The 22,096-nt window shown below is 35.6% G+C and overlaps 1 protein-coding gene across 2 annotated transcripts in view; it reads left to right on the top strand.

Moving 5' to 3' along the window:
• The first annotated feature begins 1,107 nt into the window (after nt 1–1,107).
• The window catches only part of YTHDC2 (YTH N6-methyladenosine RNA binding protein C2), a 75,974-nt gene continuing 54,985 nt past the window's right edge, over nt 1,108–22,096 (top strand). Inside the window, exons 1-8 of one of the 2 annotated variants that reach the window (XM_070517576.1) lie at nt 1,108–1,518; nt 2,697–2,787; nt 9,889–10,085; nt 11,406–11,605; nt 16,225–16,391; nt 17,142–17,244; nt 18,387–18,543; nt 21,624–21,731. In XM_070517576.1, coding sequence (XP_070373677.1) covers nt 1,317–1,518; nt 2,697–2,787; nt 9,889–10,085; nt 11,406–11,605; nt 16,225–16,391; nt 17,142–17,244; nt 18,387–18,543; nt 21,624–21,731 — 1,225 coding nt within the window. In that variant the 5' untranslated portion in view covers nt 1,108–1,316. Of the gene's footprint in view, nt 1,519–2,696; nt 2,788–9,888; nt 10,086–11,405; nt 11,606–16,224; nt 16,392–17,141; nt 17,245–18,386; nt 18,544–21,623; nt 21,732–22,096 lie in introns of those variants that run through there. The other variant, XM_070517577.1, reaches the window with a different exon arrangement.

Here is a 22,096-nt window from a genome sequence, read left to right as displayed (position 1 = left end):
ATTAGGATCCGCTTGTTCAGATCAGGCTGATTGAGACCACCAACCCATCAACTGGGCCCACGCAGATGCCTGACAAGTGACCTTTTGATGTCAAGAGGCTAAAGACTCCACCCTCAGATCATGCTAATGTCACCATTTCGTGAACATGCCTACTATGAAGAGGCATGAAGTTTGAATACACTTGTGCAGATAATCCATTACCTCACCTCCAATCATCTATCTCCACACTTCAGACCACCTTGCCTCCTACCCCATAAACACCCCCGAGTCTCCATTTTAGAGGAGTCAGATTTGAGATTCGTTCTCCCGTTTCCTCACTTAGTTGCCTTGTGATTAAAACCCTCTCTCTGCTGCAGTCTCATCATCACGGTGTTTGGCTTTCCAGGCAACCGGCGAAAACGAACCTAGTTTAACGCTGTGAGGATGAGAGTAGTGGGAGATGAGATTTAGTGGATGTTAGTAGAATTGCGTACAAGCAAGTGGAAATTCTCACAACCTTTCTTGACCTCCCAAACTAAAGGGTTCCACCTTCCTATTCCATCATCTCATATAGCACTTATACGTACCATTTAATCATTTACTTGTTTATTGTCTGTCACTCTCATTTAGGGTTGCCAGATAAAAGACAGACGCTCAGTTAAATTTACATTTCAGGTAACAAATATTTTCTTACTATATATGTTCCTAAATATTGCATGGGAAATGTGTAATACTAAAAAGTCATACGTTATCTGAAATTAAAAGAAACTGGGCATCCTGTATTTTTTTTTTTTGCCAAATCTGGCAACTCTAGCCTCGCTAGAATGTAAACTCCAGGAGGGCAGGAGCCATTTTTCTGGTTCCCCAATGTCTATCTAGGGCGTAGCATAGTGCCTGCGAGGCACATAGTGGGAGCCCACACACGCTTACTGAATGAATTAATGAAGGATTTAATGAAACAATGAGCGACTGAATCAAAGGATGAACTAGAGCTCCGTAGCGCGAGGCGTGCGCGAGGACGGAGAGGAGCACCTCCGTGCGGGACATTGGACGAGCGTGCACCGGCCCGAGGCAGCCGGCGGCAGACGCGCTGAGGTCACGGGCCCCGGCGGCCCTGGTGACGTCATCACGCCCGCGCGCTCCGCCTCGCAGGGGCTTAAGTGGCACCGGCGCCTCCTTGGCTGTTGTGGTGACTGGGGGCTTTCGGGTTACCCCGGCCCAGCTCAGGCTGCGTGTGGGGCCGTCCGGTCCCAGCAGAGGTCCCCGAGGCTCTCTCTCATTGGCCGTCAGCCAGCAGGCTGGCCGCTCCCCCGCGGGGAGAGCATCTCCTCAGGGCCATGTCCAGGCCCAGCAGCGTCTCCCCGCGGCCGCCGGCTCCTGGCGCGGGCGGGGGTGGCGGGGGTGGCGGGGGCGGCCCCTCTCAGTGTGGCCCTGGGGGCGGTGGCCGGGCCAAGGGGCTGAAGGACATCCGTATAGACGAGGAGGTGAAGATCGCAGTCAATATCGCTCTGGAGCGCTTCCGATATGGGGACCAGAGAGGTGAGGTTCCTGACAGGGACCCCGCCGGCTGCCCCACCTCCCCCGAACCCGGCCCGGGTGTGCAGGGGCCGCCTCTGCGGAGGGAGGGAGGACCCGGCCGCCCCCCGGCCCGCTCGAGCCGGCCTCAGAGGCGGCCCGGGGGCCTGGGCCGCGCTCGTTAGCCCCCCCTGGGAGGTGAAGAACCAGCCGGCGTCCTGCGGATCGGCAGGGGTGAGGGGCACTTGGCCGGCATCAGAGGGTGAAAAAGTCAGGTTACACCCTTGCAGGAGGCGTTTCTGTCCGGAGGGAGAGGCCTATCGGCAGCTTGGGCGCCTAAGCCACAGCTTTAGGTATTAGTAATCTTAAAGGAGGTTGTGGTAGCCTTAACTGAGGCACGTTCAAGCCACAGAGGTCGAAGAGCGGAAGGAAATCAGGCAGTACATGCACTGGCGATCTGTAGTGCTTTGATTAGATCCTAGAAGCATTACGCTAAACACCTAAAGAGATTGAAACTTGTTTTGGTGTAGGAAACGGCTTCCGCACTTCTGAAGGTTAGAAAGGTATTTGATGCAGAACCAGCAGCCGACCTGTGGTCATCTGTACAGTATAATGATGCTCATTCCGATTTGCTGGCCTAAATAGGGGATCCCTTACTGTGGAAGCTTACAGTCCAAGACAGAGAATGACCTGGACAGAGTGTTTCTGAGCTTACATTAAACAAAGGTAAAGCTTCAGCAGTATATAACAAATCCAGTCTGAGATAGTGATGAGTTATCAATAAGGACGTGGAATGGGAATTCTATACAGTTTTGAAGGCAGAGACAGTGGAGTTTGATGTTGCACATTCATAATACTTGAGCATGCCTCATGATGGAAGTAAATAAAAGTTTTGTTAATTAAGCAAGTAAGGACTAAGTTAAAATATTATCATCCGTCATTGTGCCAACTCAAGATTCCAGTACAAGTAAGAGGAATAATCTTCGGTTAGCGTTAGAGTCCTTTATCACATTTAGGTTTATCTTTTGTTAATATAACTCTGGTAGACATTGAGTTGTTATTGAATTAATATGTGCTTTTCAAGTTTGATTATATGCTATATGAGTTTATTCATATTTTAAATCTATATATGTTGTATATTGAAGCACCTTGATAGAAAATTGCTTAGCCTCAAATGGTACTTTCTGTTTTTTTCCATGTAGAAATGGAGTTTCCTTCTTCTTTGACCAGTACTGAAAGGGCCTTTATTCATCGATTGAGTCAGTCTCTTGGTTTGGTCTCTAAAAGTAAAGGGTAAGCTGATAGCTTTTCTTCTTTAAAAAAATTATTTATCAAAAAAAGAGAAATGTTTCTGACTACATTTAAATAGTTATTACTGTTTTAGGTTTACATTCTTAATTATATTGCATGTAGATAAACTGATTTTTGTCTGTATCAAACTCAGCTCTTTCCTTTTCCTCCTATCTCCCTTTTTTAATTTTCCTTAGGGGGCAACAAAGAAGTAAATTTTAAGATGTAAGAAAAAATAGCTTAAAAGTTGAAATTGATTGCTTGAGAAAAATATTTTCTTTTTTTGCAGAAACTAGATCCTTTTTTTAAGAATGGATGGAGTAAAGATAATAAGTACGATTATTTACAAAACTTATCTCTTAATGTTACTGTACTGTAATGGTAAGCTTTAGAACACATATTCATTGTTTTCTTTCCTACCAACTCAAGAATCTGGTGATTAGAAATGGTTGAGTAAAATGGAACAGGAGAAAACAGTATATATTTTTTGAGTGTTCCTGATCCATATGGGGGAAAAAGTCATTTGAGCCCTTCAGGTGGAAGAACTCTAAAATTCTCTGGAGCTGTTTTATTTTGGGAGTAAGGATGGTGGGATTCCTCTATAGCAGGGTTTCTCAGTGTTGGCGCTGTTGATGTTTTGGACTGGGTAATTCTTTATTGTGGAGGGCTGCTTTGTGCATTGAAGGATGTTTAGCAGCATCCTTAGCCTTTACCCGCTAGATGCCGGTGACACCTCCACCTGCAGTTGTGACAACTAAAAATGCCTCTGGACGTTGCCAGAATGTTCCCTGGGGAACACAATTGCTCCTGGTTGAGAACCACGGAGAGAGGGAAAAAAAGAAAATTTCAGCTTACCGGTTTTTGCCAGGTTAAGAAGAGGGAAAGCAAAACTTTATTAAGTACCTATATTAATAAATAAAGAGTAGGAAGGTCTTAAAATGAAATTAGCTTATATAGGAATGTCTTGCATATGAATGCCCACCACTGTGATACATTACTGACTGAGACAGAGGCTTTAGCTTAGGTGAATGTGCATTTTGAATATCATTAAGGCCAGTGCTGGGACAATGGTTAGGTTCCTGAGCATGCCCAAATTATAGTTCTCTGGATAGGTAATATTCTGCATTTGAAAATAAAAATAGAGGACCATAATCCTTTATCCAAAAACACCCGGACCAAATATGTTTTGAGATTCTGATTTTTCAGATTTTAGAGAAGTATTGTGGTATATTTGCAATATGATATGTAATATCCTTAATAAGGTATGGGCATCACCTTTAATCACAATAATATTTCTACTGGAAAATGTATGAATATTCACACTAAGACAAATAAAGACTAGAAATAGCTTCATGTCAATTTAATCAGGATTTGCTGCCGAACAAAGCTGCAGCAAACCTACAGAAATCTTCCAGTTTTCAGAGCTGTTTGGGTTTAAGAGTTGCAGGTAACAGGCAGTAGGCCTGCACTAGAAATCATATATTATAGATGCACACTTCTGCAGCTATGTCATTTCTGTGGTTAAATGGTTTTTGAATTCTGAACAGTTAATTTAGAAATGACCATTGGAAATTATTCTTGGAAAAGCAGTCCATTGGAATAGACCGTCTCTACTTCTGTGCAGTAGCATGGCCGGTTAAGGGATGGTGCAGAATGGAGAAACATCTCGGGAAGGGGAGAGCCAGAAAGAAATTATCAGGACAAAAAAGAGAGATAAGGAAATATTGAAGAGACAGAGAGAGAGGAAAAAGGAGCGAGATGCTAAGGGAAGCAAGGCAACCCTGCCTGCTTATTCAGCCCCTAATACCAATACCTAGTGCTCCACAAACCCTCCTATGAAATTTCTTAGCTCTTTTCTTCCCCTTTTTATCTTTGAGCAAACTTAATACAGTGTTTATCTAGTGGTCCTTGTGATTTTTAAATGTCTTTCCTTCTTTTCACGTATATAAAAAACTAAATAACTTTGAATATACTTCTCAAATCCTTTCTTTTCATTTGTGTGAGAATTTGTACCTGACTTATTATATTTCATGGGTTTTTCTGTTCACCCTTGAGTAAAGATTTTTTTTAACCTCCTAGCATTAACTTCATTAACTTATTAGCAAATTAGTTTTTCTGCTTTTTTTTCTTTTGTGCCTGGTATTATGGCTCTTTAATACATATTTGAGAGACAGTCTGGTGTGGAGGAAAGAGCAGGAAACCTGCATTCTATTCCATCTCTGAGCACTTCATTCTCTAGCTTTGGTCATGCCTCTTAACTTTAAAGGCCTGTTTTCTTAAATGTAAAATATGAAGGAGTTATTCTCTTTGTTTTAGTTAAGATTCTGTGCTTCTGTAGTTCATTTTGAGCTTCCTACAAGGTTTTTAAAAATAGATTCCAGGCTTACTCTGTGATAGTTTACAATTTTTTTCTGATCACTTTTTCCTTTTTGATCTCCTTTCTTTCAAAATGAAGCCATATGTTTTGGATTTTGTTTCTGTTTTCCCAAAGAGTTGAATTTGCTTTGCAATTGATTATTTTTAATAATTGCTTTTTTTTTTTGGTGAAAATATTCTTGTTGGAGTAACACCTTCATTTTGTGTTCTTTAGTATATCCTAATGTTTTCTTTGAAATTTTAGTCGAGTTTTCCCATACTAAAAATTTCACCTCCTTTTAATTTGTTTCCTTTTTTCCTCAACTGAGGTCACTGTGTTTTGGTTTTAAGAGCACGCTTTTCTGAGTCTTTAACTTGTTCATGAACAAAACAAAATCTCTTTCCTATTCTTTTATTCCAAGTTAGACAAAATGAAATTTATAAAATGAACTTTGTTAAAAACTTGTGGAAAGAGAAAATATAATGTATATGAAAGTAGGTTTTCCAAGTTTCTTTCCCTGTGATTGCTTAAATCACTGCTTAGTAAGTATCCAAGTGCTCTCCTCACCCTGACAAGGAGTCTCAACCCTATGAGGAAGCCCCCTTTTCAGATTTGGATTACTGACTCCCTTGCCTCTTGCCTTGGAAGGTTGCATACTGTGCTTCCCCTGTCTCCCCCTAGCTAAAATAGGAAAAAAGGGATAAAAGTGAGGAACTCTCTTAGTGAATTTTGGGATATCTATTGAAAAGAAAAAGCCTATGGTGCTCAATAATATTAGTAATAACAGCATGCAACATTTATTAACCGCTCTTGTGCAACAGGCATTGTGCTAGATGCTTTAAATAGATTATCATTTCATCCTCACAATAGTCGTGTGTGGTGGGTTCTTATTAAAATCTGGTACCTGTATAACAGATGAAGCAATTCAAGCTTGGAGAAGTTAAGTAATTTTCCCAAGACTGCACAACCAGCTAGTAGCAGAGCTAAGATTTGAATATAGTTAATGTTTAATTAATTTTTTATGTTCACACTGAATTCAAAGCAATGTCCTGGGAGCTATGAGGAGTTAAAACGGAAATGTTAGATAGGTCTCATCTCTAAAGTTGCTTATAGTCGTTAAGTCACAGAAAGAACAAATTTACCACAAAACATAGTGTCTATGACATGAAAGCACCTGTGTTTGTGACAAAGTTAACTGGTTGGTGTATTAATTTCTAGGTAATCATAAAAAGGTACAAATTGCTATGATGCAAACTTCAATAAATTTGCAATTCTATATTACAGTATTAGGGAGAAAATGGTTTGGAGTTAGGTCTTTGCATCTGTCTGCCTAATGGAAGTATAAATTAAGGAGATGTGAAATTAAGCATATAGTGGGCATCAAATGAACATTATTTTTTTAGAGACCTTAGCTCCTTGGTGGCCGTGAGCTTTTTAAGTAGTGATTTCAGATTTTGACTCTTTAGATGATATTTTAAACTGTTTACAGATTTGGAAAGTGGGAAATAGCAAGGCGTTTGGTTGTATTTGAGTTAAGTATTCTGTAATGTGCTGTGTAAATAGATAAATTGATAAATGTTAAAATTGCATCAAGTTTGATTAGTTATATCATCATTTTTCTTTAAAAGGAAGAAGACATAGAAATGCCAAAACTTCTTTATAGTGTGTGTTGATTACTTTTACCCTTTGAAAATTGGAAGTTATGATGTTCTTATCTGAAATTTTAGTACATTTACCTTTATACTTAAAAATTGCATATGGGGCTTGCATTTTATTATTTTAAAAAATTCTTATGGGGCCGGCCTGATAGTGTAGTGGTTAAGTTCCTGCACTCTGCTTGGGTGGCCCAAGTTCGCTGGTTTGGATCCCTGGCATGGACCTATGCATCGCTCATTAAGTCATGCTGTGGCGCCATCCCACATACAAAATGGAGGGGGATTGGCACAGATGTTAGCTCAGTGACAGTCTTCCTCAAGCAAAAAGAGGAAGATTGGCAACAGATATTAGCTCAGCGCCAATCTTCACCAAAAAAATAAAAATAAAGAAAATAAAAGTTCTTGTGTAGTTCATTCCTCTAGCATCTTTTCCATATCTTGCAGTTAGTTTCTAGTTAATTTTGCTCTATAAAGAAGACTCTTACAGTTTTCATCAGAACATAGTGTCAGTTACTTTGGAATGAAAGCATAATGAGGAAATCTCAGTATGTTAGTTTACATAGTAGGACAAATCTCTACTGTATTGGATATTTCTATCCTCACAACAATGAGGTGAATATAGTACCAAAAATTTCGCTAATCTTTTTATTGTATATCAGTGTCACTGTGGTGCTGAATGTGGTAGGAACGAGCACTAATAGCCAGAAGTAGAATCTTTTACTAAAACGTAAAAGCTGTCAAGCTGATGTCATCTTTCTGCCTCACCATCCATATTCAAACTAAATTCAGTAAATTTTAAATGGTAATGGCTAAGTACTCACCCCTGCTTTATATGAGTTATTTTTACACATAAGTGCTGTATTATTATTAGGCAACCCAGTGAAACTTTCCTAATTTCAATCTGACCTATTATTTTGGTTGTGAGCTTAATGAGGAAAAAGTGTATTTTACTCAACTTTGTGATTGTAGTGCCTGGCATACAGTAAGTGCTCAATGTATGATGAATGAATGAATAAAAGAAAAATAGTTACAGGTGAAATACAGCAAAACTTTACTGAGATGAGTTTTAAGAAAATTAAAGCATCTTAGAGCTGATAGAAATAGTAGTGAGTTTAAAATTAACTGGTATACAGTGTTGGAGAAGTAAAATGATTTATTTTTGATCATATAGTTAGTTGAAAGATTCTTACCAGCCGAACACAAACCTCCTGACTCTTGCTCTAGTGCTCATTTCAGCATACTTCCTGCCTTCTGTATGTAAAATTTTATAAAGTAAATGGCACAGAGGGGAGTGAATGATTGAGTCTATAACAACTGTGCTGAAGTTTCAGGAGGGTCCCTGGGAAAAGAACCTACAACAGAGACCATCTCTAGAATCCAATAATTCTGATTTACCATGGAAGTAACTAAAATTTCTAGATCAGGTTAAATTTAGTTATTTCATCTTTATACCATCATTTAAGCATGACTAAGCACTTGTTGTGACAGCGTAGAAAGCTTATAATTCATTAAAGCAATAAGGAGTTTCCAGAAACCGAAAATTTTGGTAAATTAAAAACCTCACTTAGATGACTTAGATGGCTAAAACTGTATAGGTTAATCGCCAGTTTTATGTCATTCTCACAGTGAAGATATCGTTGAAAAATTTTAAAGCTAATGAAAGTTAGGAAAATTATACATGTAATTTTCTTTATATTTGTGGCTATGTTGCTTATTTCTGTAACATGATAGTGACATTAACAAATGGTGAAACATATTACAAAATGTTTTTGGTAATTTTTTTATGCTTTTTTTGTTGAGGAAGATTGGCCCTGAGCTAATATCTGTTGCCAATCTTCCTCTTTTTTTTTTTTTATCCTCCCCAAAGCTCCAGTACATAGTTGTTTGTCCTAGTAGTAAGTCCCTTTAGTTCTTCTATGTGGGATGTTGCCACAGCATTGCTTGATGAGCAGGGTGTAGGTCTGTGTCAGGATAACCAGCAAACCCCTGGCTGCTGAAGCAGAGTGCACAAACTTAACCGCTATGCCCCTGGGCCAGCCCCTGGGTAACTTTTTAAAAAATATAATAAATGATATTTTTTCTTGACTATAATTATAATAATAGCTTTCATTTTTTTAAGTGTTTACTCTGTGACAGATACTGCCCTTTACATGCATTCTTATTTAATGATATGTATAGTCCTTTGAGGCAGATATTGTTCTTATCTTAGGCTCAGGGATATTTTTGCTAATAGTCCCACAGCTAGTAAGTGGTAGAGCTGGAATTCAAACCCAGGTCGGTATGCTTTCAGAGGCTGAGCTCTTTACCGATTTGACCACATTGTACTAGATTACAGATATGTATTATTAAATCATTTCAGAACACGTTTGAGGACTTCCTGTGTGTATAACATTGTACTTAGTACTCTTGGAGCTATAAAAGTCATAAAAGACATGGTTAGACCTGGACCAGTTAAAAAACCAAATATGCTTATATCAAATAATGTGAGAACAGTTATAAATCATTATTTTATAATTGAAGACTAGAGTTAGAAGCTTTGAAAAATTTTGTTTTTTTCAATATGCATCTGGGATACTTTTCGGTAATGCTGGTTTATATTTTTCTGGTCCAGCCACCAAACTTGGCTCTCGGCTCTCTTAACCAGTTTTCGGGGGAGCGTGATATTACCAGTATACTGTGGAAACATTCAGTGGGTCTGGACAGTGAACCATAATTTTTTTATCATGATTTTTAGATTCTGTTGTTCAGATTGGTTTTATCCCTCTATGTGTTTCCCAGCATGTATAAACTGGTGATGTTTCATCCACCATGAAGTCTGTTAAGACAAACTTTAACACTTACGGGTAAGTATGCCATTTTTGCTGATTTAAAATTGGATTTGCAGCATTTTGAAATTTTAATTGAAAGTGGTCTTGTGGCCACGTTAGCACTAAACCCCTCTTTATTGAATTTTTTGGGATTTTCAGCATCTTCTCCCGAAGTATTTTGATTTTTTTCAATGTTTTGCTTGAGACTTGTTTTCTAAGTAGGCATACATCATATGTGAACAAATTGACTATATATAGTAAATAAATGATTTTTATTAATATTCAGAAAGGGAGCAAATAGATACCTAACTGTGAAGAAGAAAGATGGATCAGAAACAGCTCATGCAATGATGACCTGTAATTTGACTCATAATACAAAACATGCTGTTAGGAGCCTAATTCAGAGATTTCCTGTCACCAATAAAGAGCGTACTGAACTTCTGCCTAAAACAGAAAGAGGAAATGTGTTTGCAGTTGAAGCTGGTATGTATTTTCTGGGGAGCTTCCTTGTTTATCCTATTATTTGATGACTGTTCTTTTTCCATTTTAAATTTATTTTTGAAAACTAAGATGAAGTAAGATTTCTTAATTTGAATAGTTTGTTAGAAATTATTGAGGGTTGTGAAAATTTTGGAGTAAAATACAGTGTTAAGGTGTGTCATAATGTTAGATAAGTTTTTTTGTGTGTGTCATTATGGCTCCAATTTACTGAGCACTTATTGTGTGCTAGGCAGTATACTAAACTCTTTATACAGGACCTCAGAACAGCCCTTGCAAGGTAAGAATTTCCCCTATTTCACAGGTGAAGAAACTGGTGCTAAGAGAAGTTAAAGAATTTGTTCAAAGCCGCTCAACCAGCTGGTAAACTGCAGAGCTAGGATTTGACTCCGAGGTCTGGACTTTACTATATTAAGCTGCCATGACATGCTAATAAATGAGATTTTGAATTGGGGTTTTAGCTTCTGGTGAGAGACAAGACAGAGTCTTCAGTGCATTAACTTTCTGAAAAGGTAGATAAATAATATATTGAGGTTATAAAATGGAGTTGTAATTTCACTATTTGGAAAAATAACTTCCCTAGTGAGAAAATGATTTTATTACCTAAAGTGACAGAAATTGCATAATTTCCATTGTCTGTTGGAGTAGGTTTGCAGAGTCTAGAAAACATATGGTCCTAGATATCAAGAAATTTAAGTTTTAAATACATGCACACAACAGTATTTTGCATTGTGGGAAGAATATAAAACACAGCATGCTTGTTTTTTTTCCTGTCTGCTTAGTTAAATGTAGATGTTGGGTGAAATGCTGAGTTAAGAAATTTGTTAAGCATTAGGACCTTATATTTACACGTTATTATATTTGATCACAAAATCTATATGTTTAACTTTAAAAATAGAGGATATTTTTCTTTTTCATAATGTGTTTTCATATTGTCCAAAATAGTCTTTATAAGTATAATGCACATTGTTTCCTACTATAAAATTTTAATTTTCTGTCATTATTGATAGATATCAAAGTTGTATTTTATTTTTAATGGTTATTGGATGATTGATTTTTGTTCATTTGTAAACATTATGCGTCAGAAGTAGTTTTGAGAAATCTGCTTTCTAATTGATACTGAAATTTGTAACATGTTGTCTAAGAATATTAAGTGTAGGAGTACAAAGGTTGAGGCATTGCTTGCTAACTCTATGTAGACTGAGTAGAGAAGAAACACTTGAATTACATTAGAAATTATCTTTATTTTTAACACTTTTTTTAATGTTGATCATAAATTTTTTGTTTTCTGTTGATTTTTCAAAGAAAACCGGGAGATGAGCAAGACAAGTGGGCGACTCAATAATGGCATACCTCAGATTCCAGTGAAAAGAGGAGAATCCGAATTTGATTCTTTCAGGCAGTCTCTGCCAGTGTTTGAGAAACAAGAAGAGATTGTTAAAATAATTAAGGAAAATAAAGTAGTGTTGATTGTAGGAGAAACTGGGTCTGGAAAGACTACACAGGTTTGTTTCTTCTTTGACATTTATAGAAGAAAAAGTATTTTATCCCATGTGACGGTTTTATATCAAATGTATACTACATGTATTTTAACAAAAGCAAAAAAAGAAACTTCTGGTTACTTTAATGGTTATTTCAGAAATAAATTATTACTGGAAGTACATTGTGATAGTTTGTAGAAAGGAAATGTTTTACAATATTTATTTTTACACTAGTACTTTGGGCCTTCATTTAAACAGAGGCAAGGATGTGATTTGGCATCATGGAAAAATGTGGACTTTGGCCTTCAGTTCAAGTGCCAATTTCCTTGTTTATTGGATGTGAAGTTTTAGGCTAGTTTTGTAACATCTATGAGCCAGAGTCCTCATTTATAAAATGGAACTAATAATTGCTACCATTTGAGGTGAAGTTTAGAGATGTCCGTAAAGTGCCTACCATAGTGTTTTGTACATACCAGCTAAATTAAAAGCAATATTAATAACATAAAATGTTAATATAAAGTTCACTGTAGGATAGAATTAATGTAACAGTTTGGATGTTTAGAATCAAAGTACTTGATTATCATGAAGTTTCTCTCATGGGGTGACAGATTGGATGTATGGCACAACGTTATGACCTTTTCTTCTTTATGTTCTTTAACATGTTAGCATGTTAAAATAGTAAAATTACTTTGCTTTTGATAGAGGTTCAGATAGAATAGTTCATATAATTTTATATTTTTTTCTTTTATGGACAAATTTGCTTTTGACAATTGCTTAAGATATCCTAGGGTTATGTTGGTTGGTTGAATAAACTTAGTCAATAGGTAAGGCAAGGCCATAGGAGACGTTGACTATAAACTTTACCAATTATTTACTTGTAGGACTTAACTATTTTCATGGAAGTGTAACTCTTTATCCTTAAAACCTGAGCCTGTAAAACTAAATAATTAAAAACGTGATGAAATTTTTATCTGAAGACAATATATAAGATTTTTCTTTAGCATGAATCCATTTATGATTAAGTGATATTCCGTGGAGTCACTCCAGAGATTCTGTTCAGGCATCTTAGATTCTTACAATTGCTTTAGTGTTAGAGTTACTTTTGCCAGTAGGTGTTAATTATAAGTTTTATTTATATTGAATGGAGATTATGGAAGTTTTGATAAATATAATAAATTTTTTTTTATTTAAATTATTTGAATGTCCTTGCTAATGATATTTGTATATTGGAATTATGTATGCCTATTTTCACAATTATGTATATCATTTTACTAGGTATGAAAAGAAACTTGAAAATTTAATTAGGAATTAAATGTACTCTTTGCTTTTCAAAATAAACTGTTAATCTAATGGGTTTAAACCTAAGAAATAATTGTATGTTGTTTGAGGAGTTAAAGTACTAGTGTTTTTATTCTATGAAATATAACAGAATTTAAAGTCAATATCATTAGCCAATTTCATCCTGCTTTTGGTAGCATGAGGAAATTCAGTGCCTTTTGAATTTTCATGTTCATTATGTAAAATTCAAACATTATGGAAAATATTACATAGAAAGTGAAAGATTTCAAATTCTCTTGCCACCTTCTCTCCCTGAATGGTCAGAAACTTGGAGTATACGTTTCTGGGTTTTTTTTTTTTGAGTATCTTTGTTTTGTTTTTGTTCTCTTTATAGCATTGATATATATTGTTTTTTAAAACAAACGTAGGATAATATTATACATCGTTTTTTTTGAGGAAGATTAGCCCTGAGCTAACATCCACTGCCAATCCTCCTCTTTTTGCTGAGGAAGACTAGCCCTGAGCTAACATCTGGTTGATGAGCCCATCTTCCTCTACTTTATATGTGGGACACCTGCCACAGCATGGCTTGACAATCAGTGTGTAGGTCCACACGCAGTACCCGAACCTGTGAACCCTGGGCCACCAAAGTGGAGTGTGTGAACTTAATTGCTGCGTCACCTGGCTGGCCCCTATACATACATTTTCCATCTTGCTTTTTTCCCTTAATAGATATTAGATACTTTTTCATGTCACTACCTAGACACGTACCTCATTTTTTAGACAAGTTTATAGTATTCCTGAACATTTTTCCACTAACAGTGATAAAAAATGACAGTTTACTGTGTGCTGGACTTTTATAAGAATATCTCATTTGAACCTCTCAATAACCCTAATTCGTGTAGGCTTTCTATTATCTCTTTTTACAGATGAAGGATAAAAGCTAAAACTTACAGATGTTAATCTGTCCAAATTCACATAGCTAGGAAGTGGCAGAGCAGGAATCTTATTCTTGTATTGTACTTACTTTCTTATACTATATCCTAATATTTCTTTGCTAATTTGTGGGAGTCTTTTAATAGGATAAATTCCTACAAGGGAAATGCTGGATCAAGAATGTGCCAATTAAAATTTTTATAGCTACATTAGTAGTTATTGTCTATTAATTGAAAAAGTTATTGTATTAAAATAGTATTGAAAGTATTGAAAGTTCCCATTTCTGTAAAGCTTGGGCAACAATGGACAATTTTTTTTTTACCTTTATCAATCTGATAAGCAATAAATAGTTTTAATTTGCATTTCCTTATTCTTAGAAAGTTGAATATCTTTTTATTTGCTTATTATCCATTTATATTCTGCGAATTGCTTATTTAGATCTCATTTTTATTTTTGCTTAATCATTTTAAACTTATTTTTAATAGCACTCTGGTATATTATGGATTCATGCCTTTTGTCTGTTAGATATTTTAAAATTAATTTTCCCCATTTTTCGTTTGCTTTTTGGCTTTGCTTATGGTATCTTGCTTAGTAGTTTTACATTTTCATTTGGTCACATCTGTCAATCTTTTTTTTAGGGCTCTGAGCCATGCTAAGAAAGGCATTTCCTACTCCAAGATTAAAAAGCATTCTCTTATAAATATTTTATTCTAATACTTTTATATTTATAGTTTTAAAAATCCATCTGTAATTTATTTTGTATCATATCAGGTAGAAATCTTTTTTCTCATGTTAACATCTAATTGTTCCAATATAATTTTTATTTAGTTATCCTTTCCCCCCTGATTTAAGATATCAGTTTTGATCATATACTAAGTTTCTATAGTACCTCAGTCTATTTCTGGAATTTTTGTTATGTATCTTTAATTATCTGTTCCTACACCAGGATCTTACTTTTTGCTTTTTTGTAGTTTTATAGTATGTAGCATAATATTACTCTTCATTATCTTCTCTTTTTAGATATTTCTTAGTTTGTATGAATTTATGCTTCTGGATGAACTAGTCAAATTTAAAAAAAATCCTAGAGGCTCAGACATGGATGAAAAGATGCTCTCTCTCACTCATAGTGAAAGAAATGAAATCAAAACAATAATTATGTTTTTCAACTATCATATTGGCAAAAATTAAAAAATTGATATCTAGTATTTGCGTAGGTGCTGGGAAAACGGCATCTTCTGCTTTGTTTGTAGGAGTATAAATTGTTTTGGAGGGCAATGTGATAGTGTTCTATCCAAATTAAATTTGTATATTCTTTGACTCAACATATATGTCTTTGCAAAAGTATGTATAGATTTTCATTGCAGCACTCTTTATAATAGCAAGCAACGACACCAACAGTAACAAACCTAAAAAAACTGGTAATTACTTACTGTGTAGTTGTATTTGTTAAATTATAGCACATCCATAGGATGAGAATATACAGCTATAAAATGGATTAGGTAGAGCTGATATGTTAGGTGAAATCTGAAAATTATATACATTAAATGTAATAATAACTTTGTGTGAATAAAAACCTGTTTATATACACAAGTATTCTAAATTGTGTAAACAGTTTTTTTTCCCCTGAAAGAGTTCTTAAGAAACTTAACAGTAGTTACTTTTTTGGATAGGACTGTTCGTAGTGATAGGAGTGGGAAGACCTTTACTTATTTTAAATCTTTCTGACCTGTTTGAGTGTAATCATAGAAAAGTATCTGCAAGCCTGGTATTAGGCTATTGTTTTTCTTCATGCTTTTTACTATTTAAAAAATCCCAATGGAATTTTGATTGTCATTTCATTGACTTTATAAAATAATTTGGGGAGAATTGACATTTTTGCAATATTGATTATTCCCATCCCAGGAATATGTCGTATTTCTTTTGTATTCAAATTTTATGTTTTTCAGTAGCATTTTATAGTCTTCTTTGTGTAAGCCTTAACTATTTCTTTATGAATTTGTTTTTCAATATTTTATTTTTAGTTTCTGTTGTCAACAAGATCTTTTTAAATTACATGTTCTATATTTAGACATGTTAGAGAATTTTTTTAGTTCTAATAGTTTTTTGGTTGATTGACTTGGATTTTCTGGGTGTTTAATCATGTCATCTTTATTTTTATTTTTATTTTTTTAAAAGATTTTTAAAACCTTTTCCTTTTTCTCCCCAAAGCCCCCTGGTACATAGTTGTATATTTTTAGTTGTGGGTTCTTCTAGTTGTGGCATGTGGGATGCCGCCTCAGCATGGCTTGATGAGCGGTGGGATGTCCGTGCCCAGGATCCAAACTGGCAAAACCCTGGGCCGCTGCAGTAGAGCGTGTGAACTTAACTACTCAGCCACGGGGCCGGCTCTAATCATGTCATCTTATAGTACTTTAAAACTTTTGTTTCAGATTCCTCAGTTCCTTTTAGATGATTGCTTTAAAAATGGTATCCCCTGTCGTATATTTTGTACTCAACCAAGACGATTAGCAGCTATTGCTGTGGCTGAAAGAGTTGCTGCAGAGAGAAGAGAAAGAATTGGTCAAACAATTGGATATCAAATCCGATTAGAAAGCAGGTAAAGACAATTCTCCTGTAGCCTATCTGTTATCATTCTTAGAAAAGACTGAATGTTTATATTTCACTAAATATAGAGAATGTGTTAGTTAAAAAGTTAGATGATCATTTTGCTTCAAGTAAGTCTATGACAGGACCTTGAGGTCATGTCTAAACTTAGGTTTTGAATAAATAGTTTGAGAAAGAGTTTGGGCTATAGATATAAATCCCATTTCATAGTGTCATGATCAAGTACAAGTTTTTTCACCTCATTGAGCCTCAGTTTCCTCATCTATAAAATGGGGCTAATAAAAGCATCTAGAGCACACGTTTGATGTGAAGTGCGTAGTAAACATTCATTAAATGTTAGTGACTGAACTGATTATTATTAGTACTAGTAGTACCTTCTTGATGAGTAGTGCTATCTCTTTGCTCTCAATGGTTTGGATATAGTGATTCAAAAGGCTGATCTCATTTATAATATACTTTTCCCCCCCAGCAAAAATATTTAAGTTCTTAAAAAAATCTGTTTATAGCTCTTTAACAAAATAGTTAATTAATTAAAGCTGTTAGTAATAAAAAATTTGTGAGATTGTCAGGCATAAAATACATATTTCACATAACTTTGTTAATAAAGCATACATACAAGTACTATTGTATTGGTAACTTTAAGTAGCATTTAAAATACATACGATACTAGTATTTAATGTGATCATGTTTTAGTTACATATGAAATTTGTAATTGTGCACTTTATTTTGATTTTTTAAAAAGGGTTTCTCCAAAGACACTTCTGACATTTTGCACTAATGGGGTATTGCTTCGTACATTGATGGCAGGAGATAGTACATTGTCAACTGTGACACATGTTATTGTGGTAAGAATATTGCTGAAATTTCCATATATAACTCAGATTGCTTAAAATTTAATATGTGATTATACTTTTAGAATAGGGTATAAGTGAGAACCAATTTGTTTTTTTGAACAGGCTGTTATAATCAGGCTACTTTTTATTGTCTATAATTATTTGGAATAAATTTTTTTGTGTTAAATAAAGATATCCTTACCGTCAAGTTTTATGAGTAAAATAAAATAAGTAGATAGTTTTTTTAAAAAGCTTTTTTTTTTGCTGAGGAAGATTAGCCCTGAGCTAACATCTATTGCCAATCTTCCTTTTCTTGCTTGAGGAAGATTAGTCCTGATCTAACACCTGTGCCAGTCTCCCTCTATTTTTTATATGTGGGTCGCAGCCACAGCATGGCTAATGAGTGGTGTAGGTCCATGCCTGGAATCCAAACCTGTGAACCCGGGCCACCCAAGCAGAGCGCTCTGAACTTAACCACTAGGCCATGGGGCTGGCCCCTAAAAATATGCTTTTTATATATGAAAATGATACATATACTTAGAGTTCTCCAGAATACTGAAAATTTTCTTTTTTCTCTATGCTTAGTCATCTGATTCCTCCTTTAACCAATACGTATTTCCCGGTGTTAGGGACATACTTTATAGTCATTTAACTTCATGGTTAAGGTGCTAAATTAACTAGTTGGTGATGAAGTAAATAGATGAGTTACCACCTTATTCAATTTTTCTAAGCTTTTATCCAGTTTGTGTCAGGAAAAAATTAGATTAAGTTTTATAAGCTTGTAATAAGCAGCTTTTGGAAACTTAGTTGCGTGTATTCAAACCAAAGGATGCACCTGAGCCCTAAGGCTAACAGAAGCATATTTAATAGATTGTGTGTGTATTAAAAGTATAATTAATTAGACTCCACTAATTCAGAATTTGTTGTATTTTGTGGGTTTTATATTCTGTGATAAAAAGGGTGCTAGTTTATTACCCACAGTAGGTTGTTACTGTCTGATTATTTCTGAATTGTTCATAATACAAAATTTTTGCTAATTGGCCTTGTCCACACTTAGTTTGGATTAGTGTAAAACCCAGCAGCTCCATAATTTTAAACACTCAGTCATCCATAAAGTTTTAACTGTTCCATGGTTTTATTTCTGTTTACTGCAGGATGAAGTACATGAAAGGGATCGATTTAGTGATTTTTTACTTACAAAGTTAAGAGATTTGTTGCAAAAGCACCCAACTTTGAAACTAATTCTTTCTAGTGCTGCCTTGGATGTAAATCTTTTTATAAGATATTTTGGAAGTTGTCCAGTCATATATAGTAAGTTAAATTATCAGATTTCTTCTGGAATTTTTATGAAAGAATACTTTTTGACATAATTATATTTATTGTAATAGGAATTGGGGGTGTTCTGAAGTAGAGGGCATCTATTTCTGTTTCCTCTGAGATATGCTTAATCAGTCATCTTTCTGTATTTTCATCCTCTCCTTTTCCATCTACAACTCTTTGGTATTGTGTTTGAGATCAGTTCTCTAGTCTTGAAAAGAAATAAGCTTTATTTTGGCCCTTCATTCCCCTTTAAATTCTGTCCTGTAGCTTTCCCTTTATTGCTAGACTCCTTGAAAGAGTAGTCTACACTCCCATGTTTACTTCTGAGTATGTTGCCACTTAACTTGTGTCCTTAAATCAAAACTAGTTTTGCCACTATTCTTTAAAAAAATTATTAAATTCCTCCTCAAAAATTGAAAAAGTTGTATGTGTTCACCTCAGTGATACAGTATGAACATATATAGGAAAAAAGTTCACAATTGCCCCATCCTCTTTTTATTTCATATCCTACTTTCCTGACATTACTTGATGTTAAAGCCTAGTATACATCCTTTCTCATCTTGTCCATGCTCATACAACATTTGTAAATATATACGTATGTATTGGGTTTACAGAAATTGGTTTTACAAAAAATAAGCACATGCCTTATATGTTATTTTGCAGTTTTCTTTATTCATGTGACAGTACGTCATGAACAGTCCTCCTGTTCAGTAGCTCCAGATGTAGTTCATTATTTTAAGCAGCTATTTTAGTATTTCATAATATGAATGTACCATGATTTATTTAACCATTTCTTTATTTTTGGACATTTAGGTTCGTTCTAGATTCTCCCTTCCCGCCACTGTAAACAGTGTTGTAATGAACATCCTTGTACCTATATCCTTACATATTGCTCTTATCTCGAGGGATAGATTCTTGAAAGTGAAATTGTTGAGTAAAAGAGTATTATCTATTTTGAACTTTAACAGGTTTTGCCATTTTACTTTTTCAAAATGCTGAAATGTTTCCCGTTTCTGCAGTGTATGGGGCTGTTCATTTGTGCATTCTTGCCGTTGTTATTTTGACACTGATTTAATGCCAAGCCTACTATTCAAATTTTACATAGAAATCTTAGATTTTCTTAGTATTTCTCATGGTTGCACCCCTCCAAACTTTTTTTGTGAAATGCTGAGATCCCATAATTTATTTGACAACCCTGCCTTCTAAGTCTCATTTTGCATTATAGCCTGTACTTCCGTGGTCTCCTTTGTGGGCTTCTTTTCTTTTCATGGTGCTTAAATATGGGTATTTTCTAGGATGAGTCCCTTGATCTCTTTTTTTTCCTCTTCCTTCCTCACCTTCTTTTCCTTTCTTCCTTTCTTTGTTTTTCCTCTTCTTTCCTGCTCTGTGCTGTGCTCTACTAGGTACTGGAGAGGCACACTCAGTTTCCCTGGAAGCTCTCATTCATGCCCTTGGCTTCTACTTTCTCTTTTATGCCCATGACTTCTGAATCTTTATTTCCAATTCAGACTTATAAGCAGCTCACTTCTGATATGCCCCAAACTGAATACTTAATCTGTTTTTACAAAATCTATGTCTCTTGTGTTGCCTGTTTTGGTTAATCATACCATCAACCTACTCACCTAAGTCACAAACCTGTAAGTCTTTTTCTTCTCATAATATTCCTGGATGATAAGGCACATAAAATGTATACATGTGCTAATTGAAAGCTTATTTTGGCACCTCACATGTGACATGTCTAAAACCGAACCCCAGTACCCACCAGCCAACCTGTTCCTCTATAAGCTTTGCTTATTACCTCAGAGAATGACTTCATCATCTCTCCAGTTTTGTAAACCAGGCATCCAAGAACCATGGTTACACTTCCTTATCATTCCTCCATATCCAATCTAATACTGAGTTCTGTGGATTTTACTTTCTGTTTCTAGAGTCGATCTCTTTTCCATTTTTACTATCACTGGTCTTATTCAAGTAATTGTCTTCTTTTACCTAAACTGTTGAAATAACTCTTAGCTTGTCTGTTGCATCCACTTTGCTCTCTTTGAAATCCGTTCTTCACGTTGCAGCCAGAGTGGTCTTTTCTGAAGTGGAATTCCAGTGATGTTGAACACTTCTCTGAGCTTAACATTTTGAATGACCTTTACCTTAGGATAGAGACCTAAACCCTTAATGAGACTTACCTGTTTTTTCTGCCTCATCTTGAACTGCGATCCCCTCTCCACTTCCCCTGTCCCACCATGTTCCACGTAGCTTGGCCTTTTAGTTTCTTAAGAATATGATATTCTTTCCCACTATGGGATCTTTGCATGTGCTGTTCTTTTCTTTATTGTATACTCTTTTCTTTCCATATAGTTTATTTTGTTTACTTCACTTGTCTTGGTCTTCATTTTCTCAGTGAGGATGCTTTTCTTGACTCAGTCAGATCCCCCTATTATATACTGTCATGGTATCTTGTATTTCTCTCTCTTTTTTTTAAAGATTTTATTTTTCCTTTTTCTCCCCAAAGCCCCTGGTACATAGCTACATATTTTTAGTTGTGGGTCCTTCTAGTTGTGGCATGTGGGATGCCACCTCAGCATGGCTTGATGAGCGGTGCCATGTCCACGCCTAGGATCTGAACTGGTGAAACCCTGGGCTGCCAAAGCGGTGCGCGCGAACTTAACCACTCAGCTATGGTCTCGGCCCTGTATTTCTCTTTCATAAGACTTGTCACAACTCTGTTTTTACATTTGTTTTCTGGATCATTGGTTAATGTCTGTCTCCCCTGCTAGCTTGCAAGCTTCAAGAGGTCGGGAGGTAGCCCTGTTTCTGCTTACTATTTGTATTCCTGGTCCCTAGCATGATGCCACACACATAAGTAGATAGTAAACATTAGATAAAGCAAGCTAATGAACAGTTGTCTAAAATAAAGATCAAAGTTATATTTAAAGGACAGTATCGTGAGGATCACTTGACCTGTGGAATTGCTTTTGGATTTTACGCTCAGGTTCATTAACTTGGATTCTCATGTTTTTATGTGAATTATCTCTAAGATGCAGGTTGACTTTTTAAAAGTAAATCATATTATTTAGTACAGGGAAGACCATTTGAAGTAAAAGAAATGTTTCTGGAAGACATTTTAAGAACCACTGGATACACAAACAAAGAAATGTTGAAATACAAAAAGGAAAAACAGCGAGGTAAGCTTTTATTAAACAAATATAAAAGAAAATTACTATTGATTTTGACTTTTTGGACTGCTCCGCTCTTATACTATGGAGGTACAAGGACACTTGAAAGTGTTTCTCTCTTGTGTATAATTGTTTAATATTATATTAAAATACTGTCCTAACTGTACCTTTTGCATTCTGGTTTATGTCTGGGAGTTATAATCTATAGAGAGGAATTGAAAGTGGATGTGCCAGAGTTGAGCAGCTTGAGTGTGTCTCTGTCCAAAGATTCAACCACTATTTTGAGGAGGCAGAAGAGTATATGCTTTTCTGCACATATAATGTGCTACATATGAGAAGAGTATGATATGCCACAGCATATCCCATAGGACAGG

This window comes from Equus asinus, chromosome 9 (assembly GCF_041296235.1).
Source record: "Equus asinus isolate D_3611 breed Donkey chromosome 9, EquAss-T2T_v2, whole genome shotgun sequence".
In the NCBI taxonomy this organism is placed as follows: Eukaryota; Metazoa; Chordata; class Mammalia; order Perissodactyla; family Equidae; genus Equus; species Equus asinus.
This window is presented reverse-complemented; position numbering and strand designations above follow the sequence as displayed.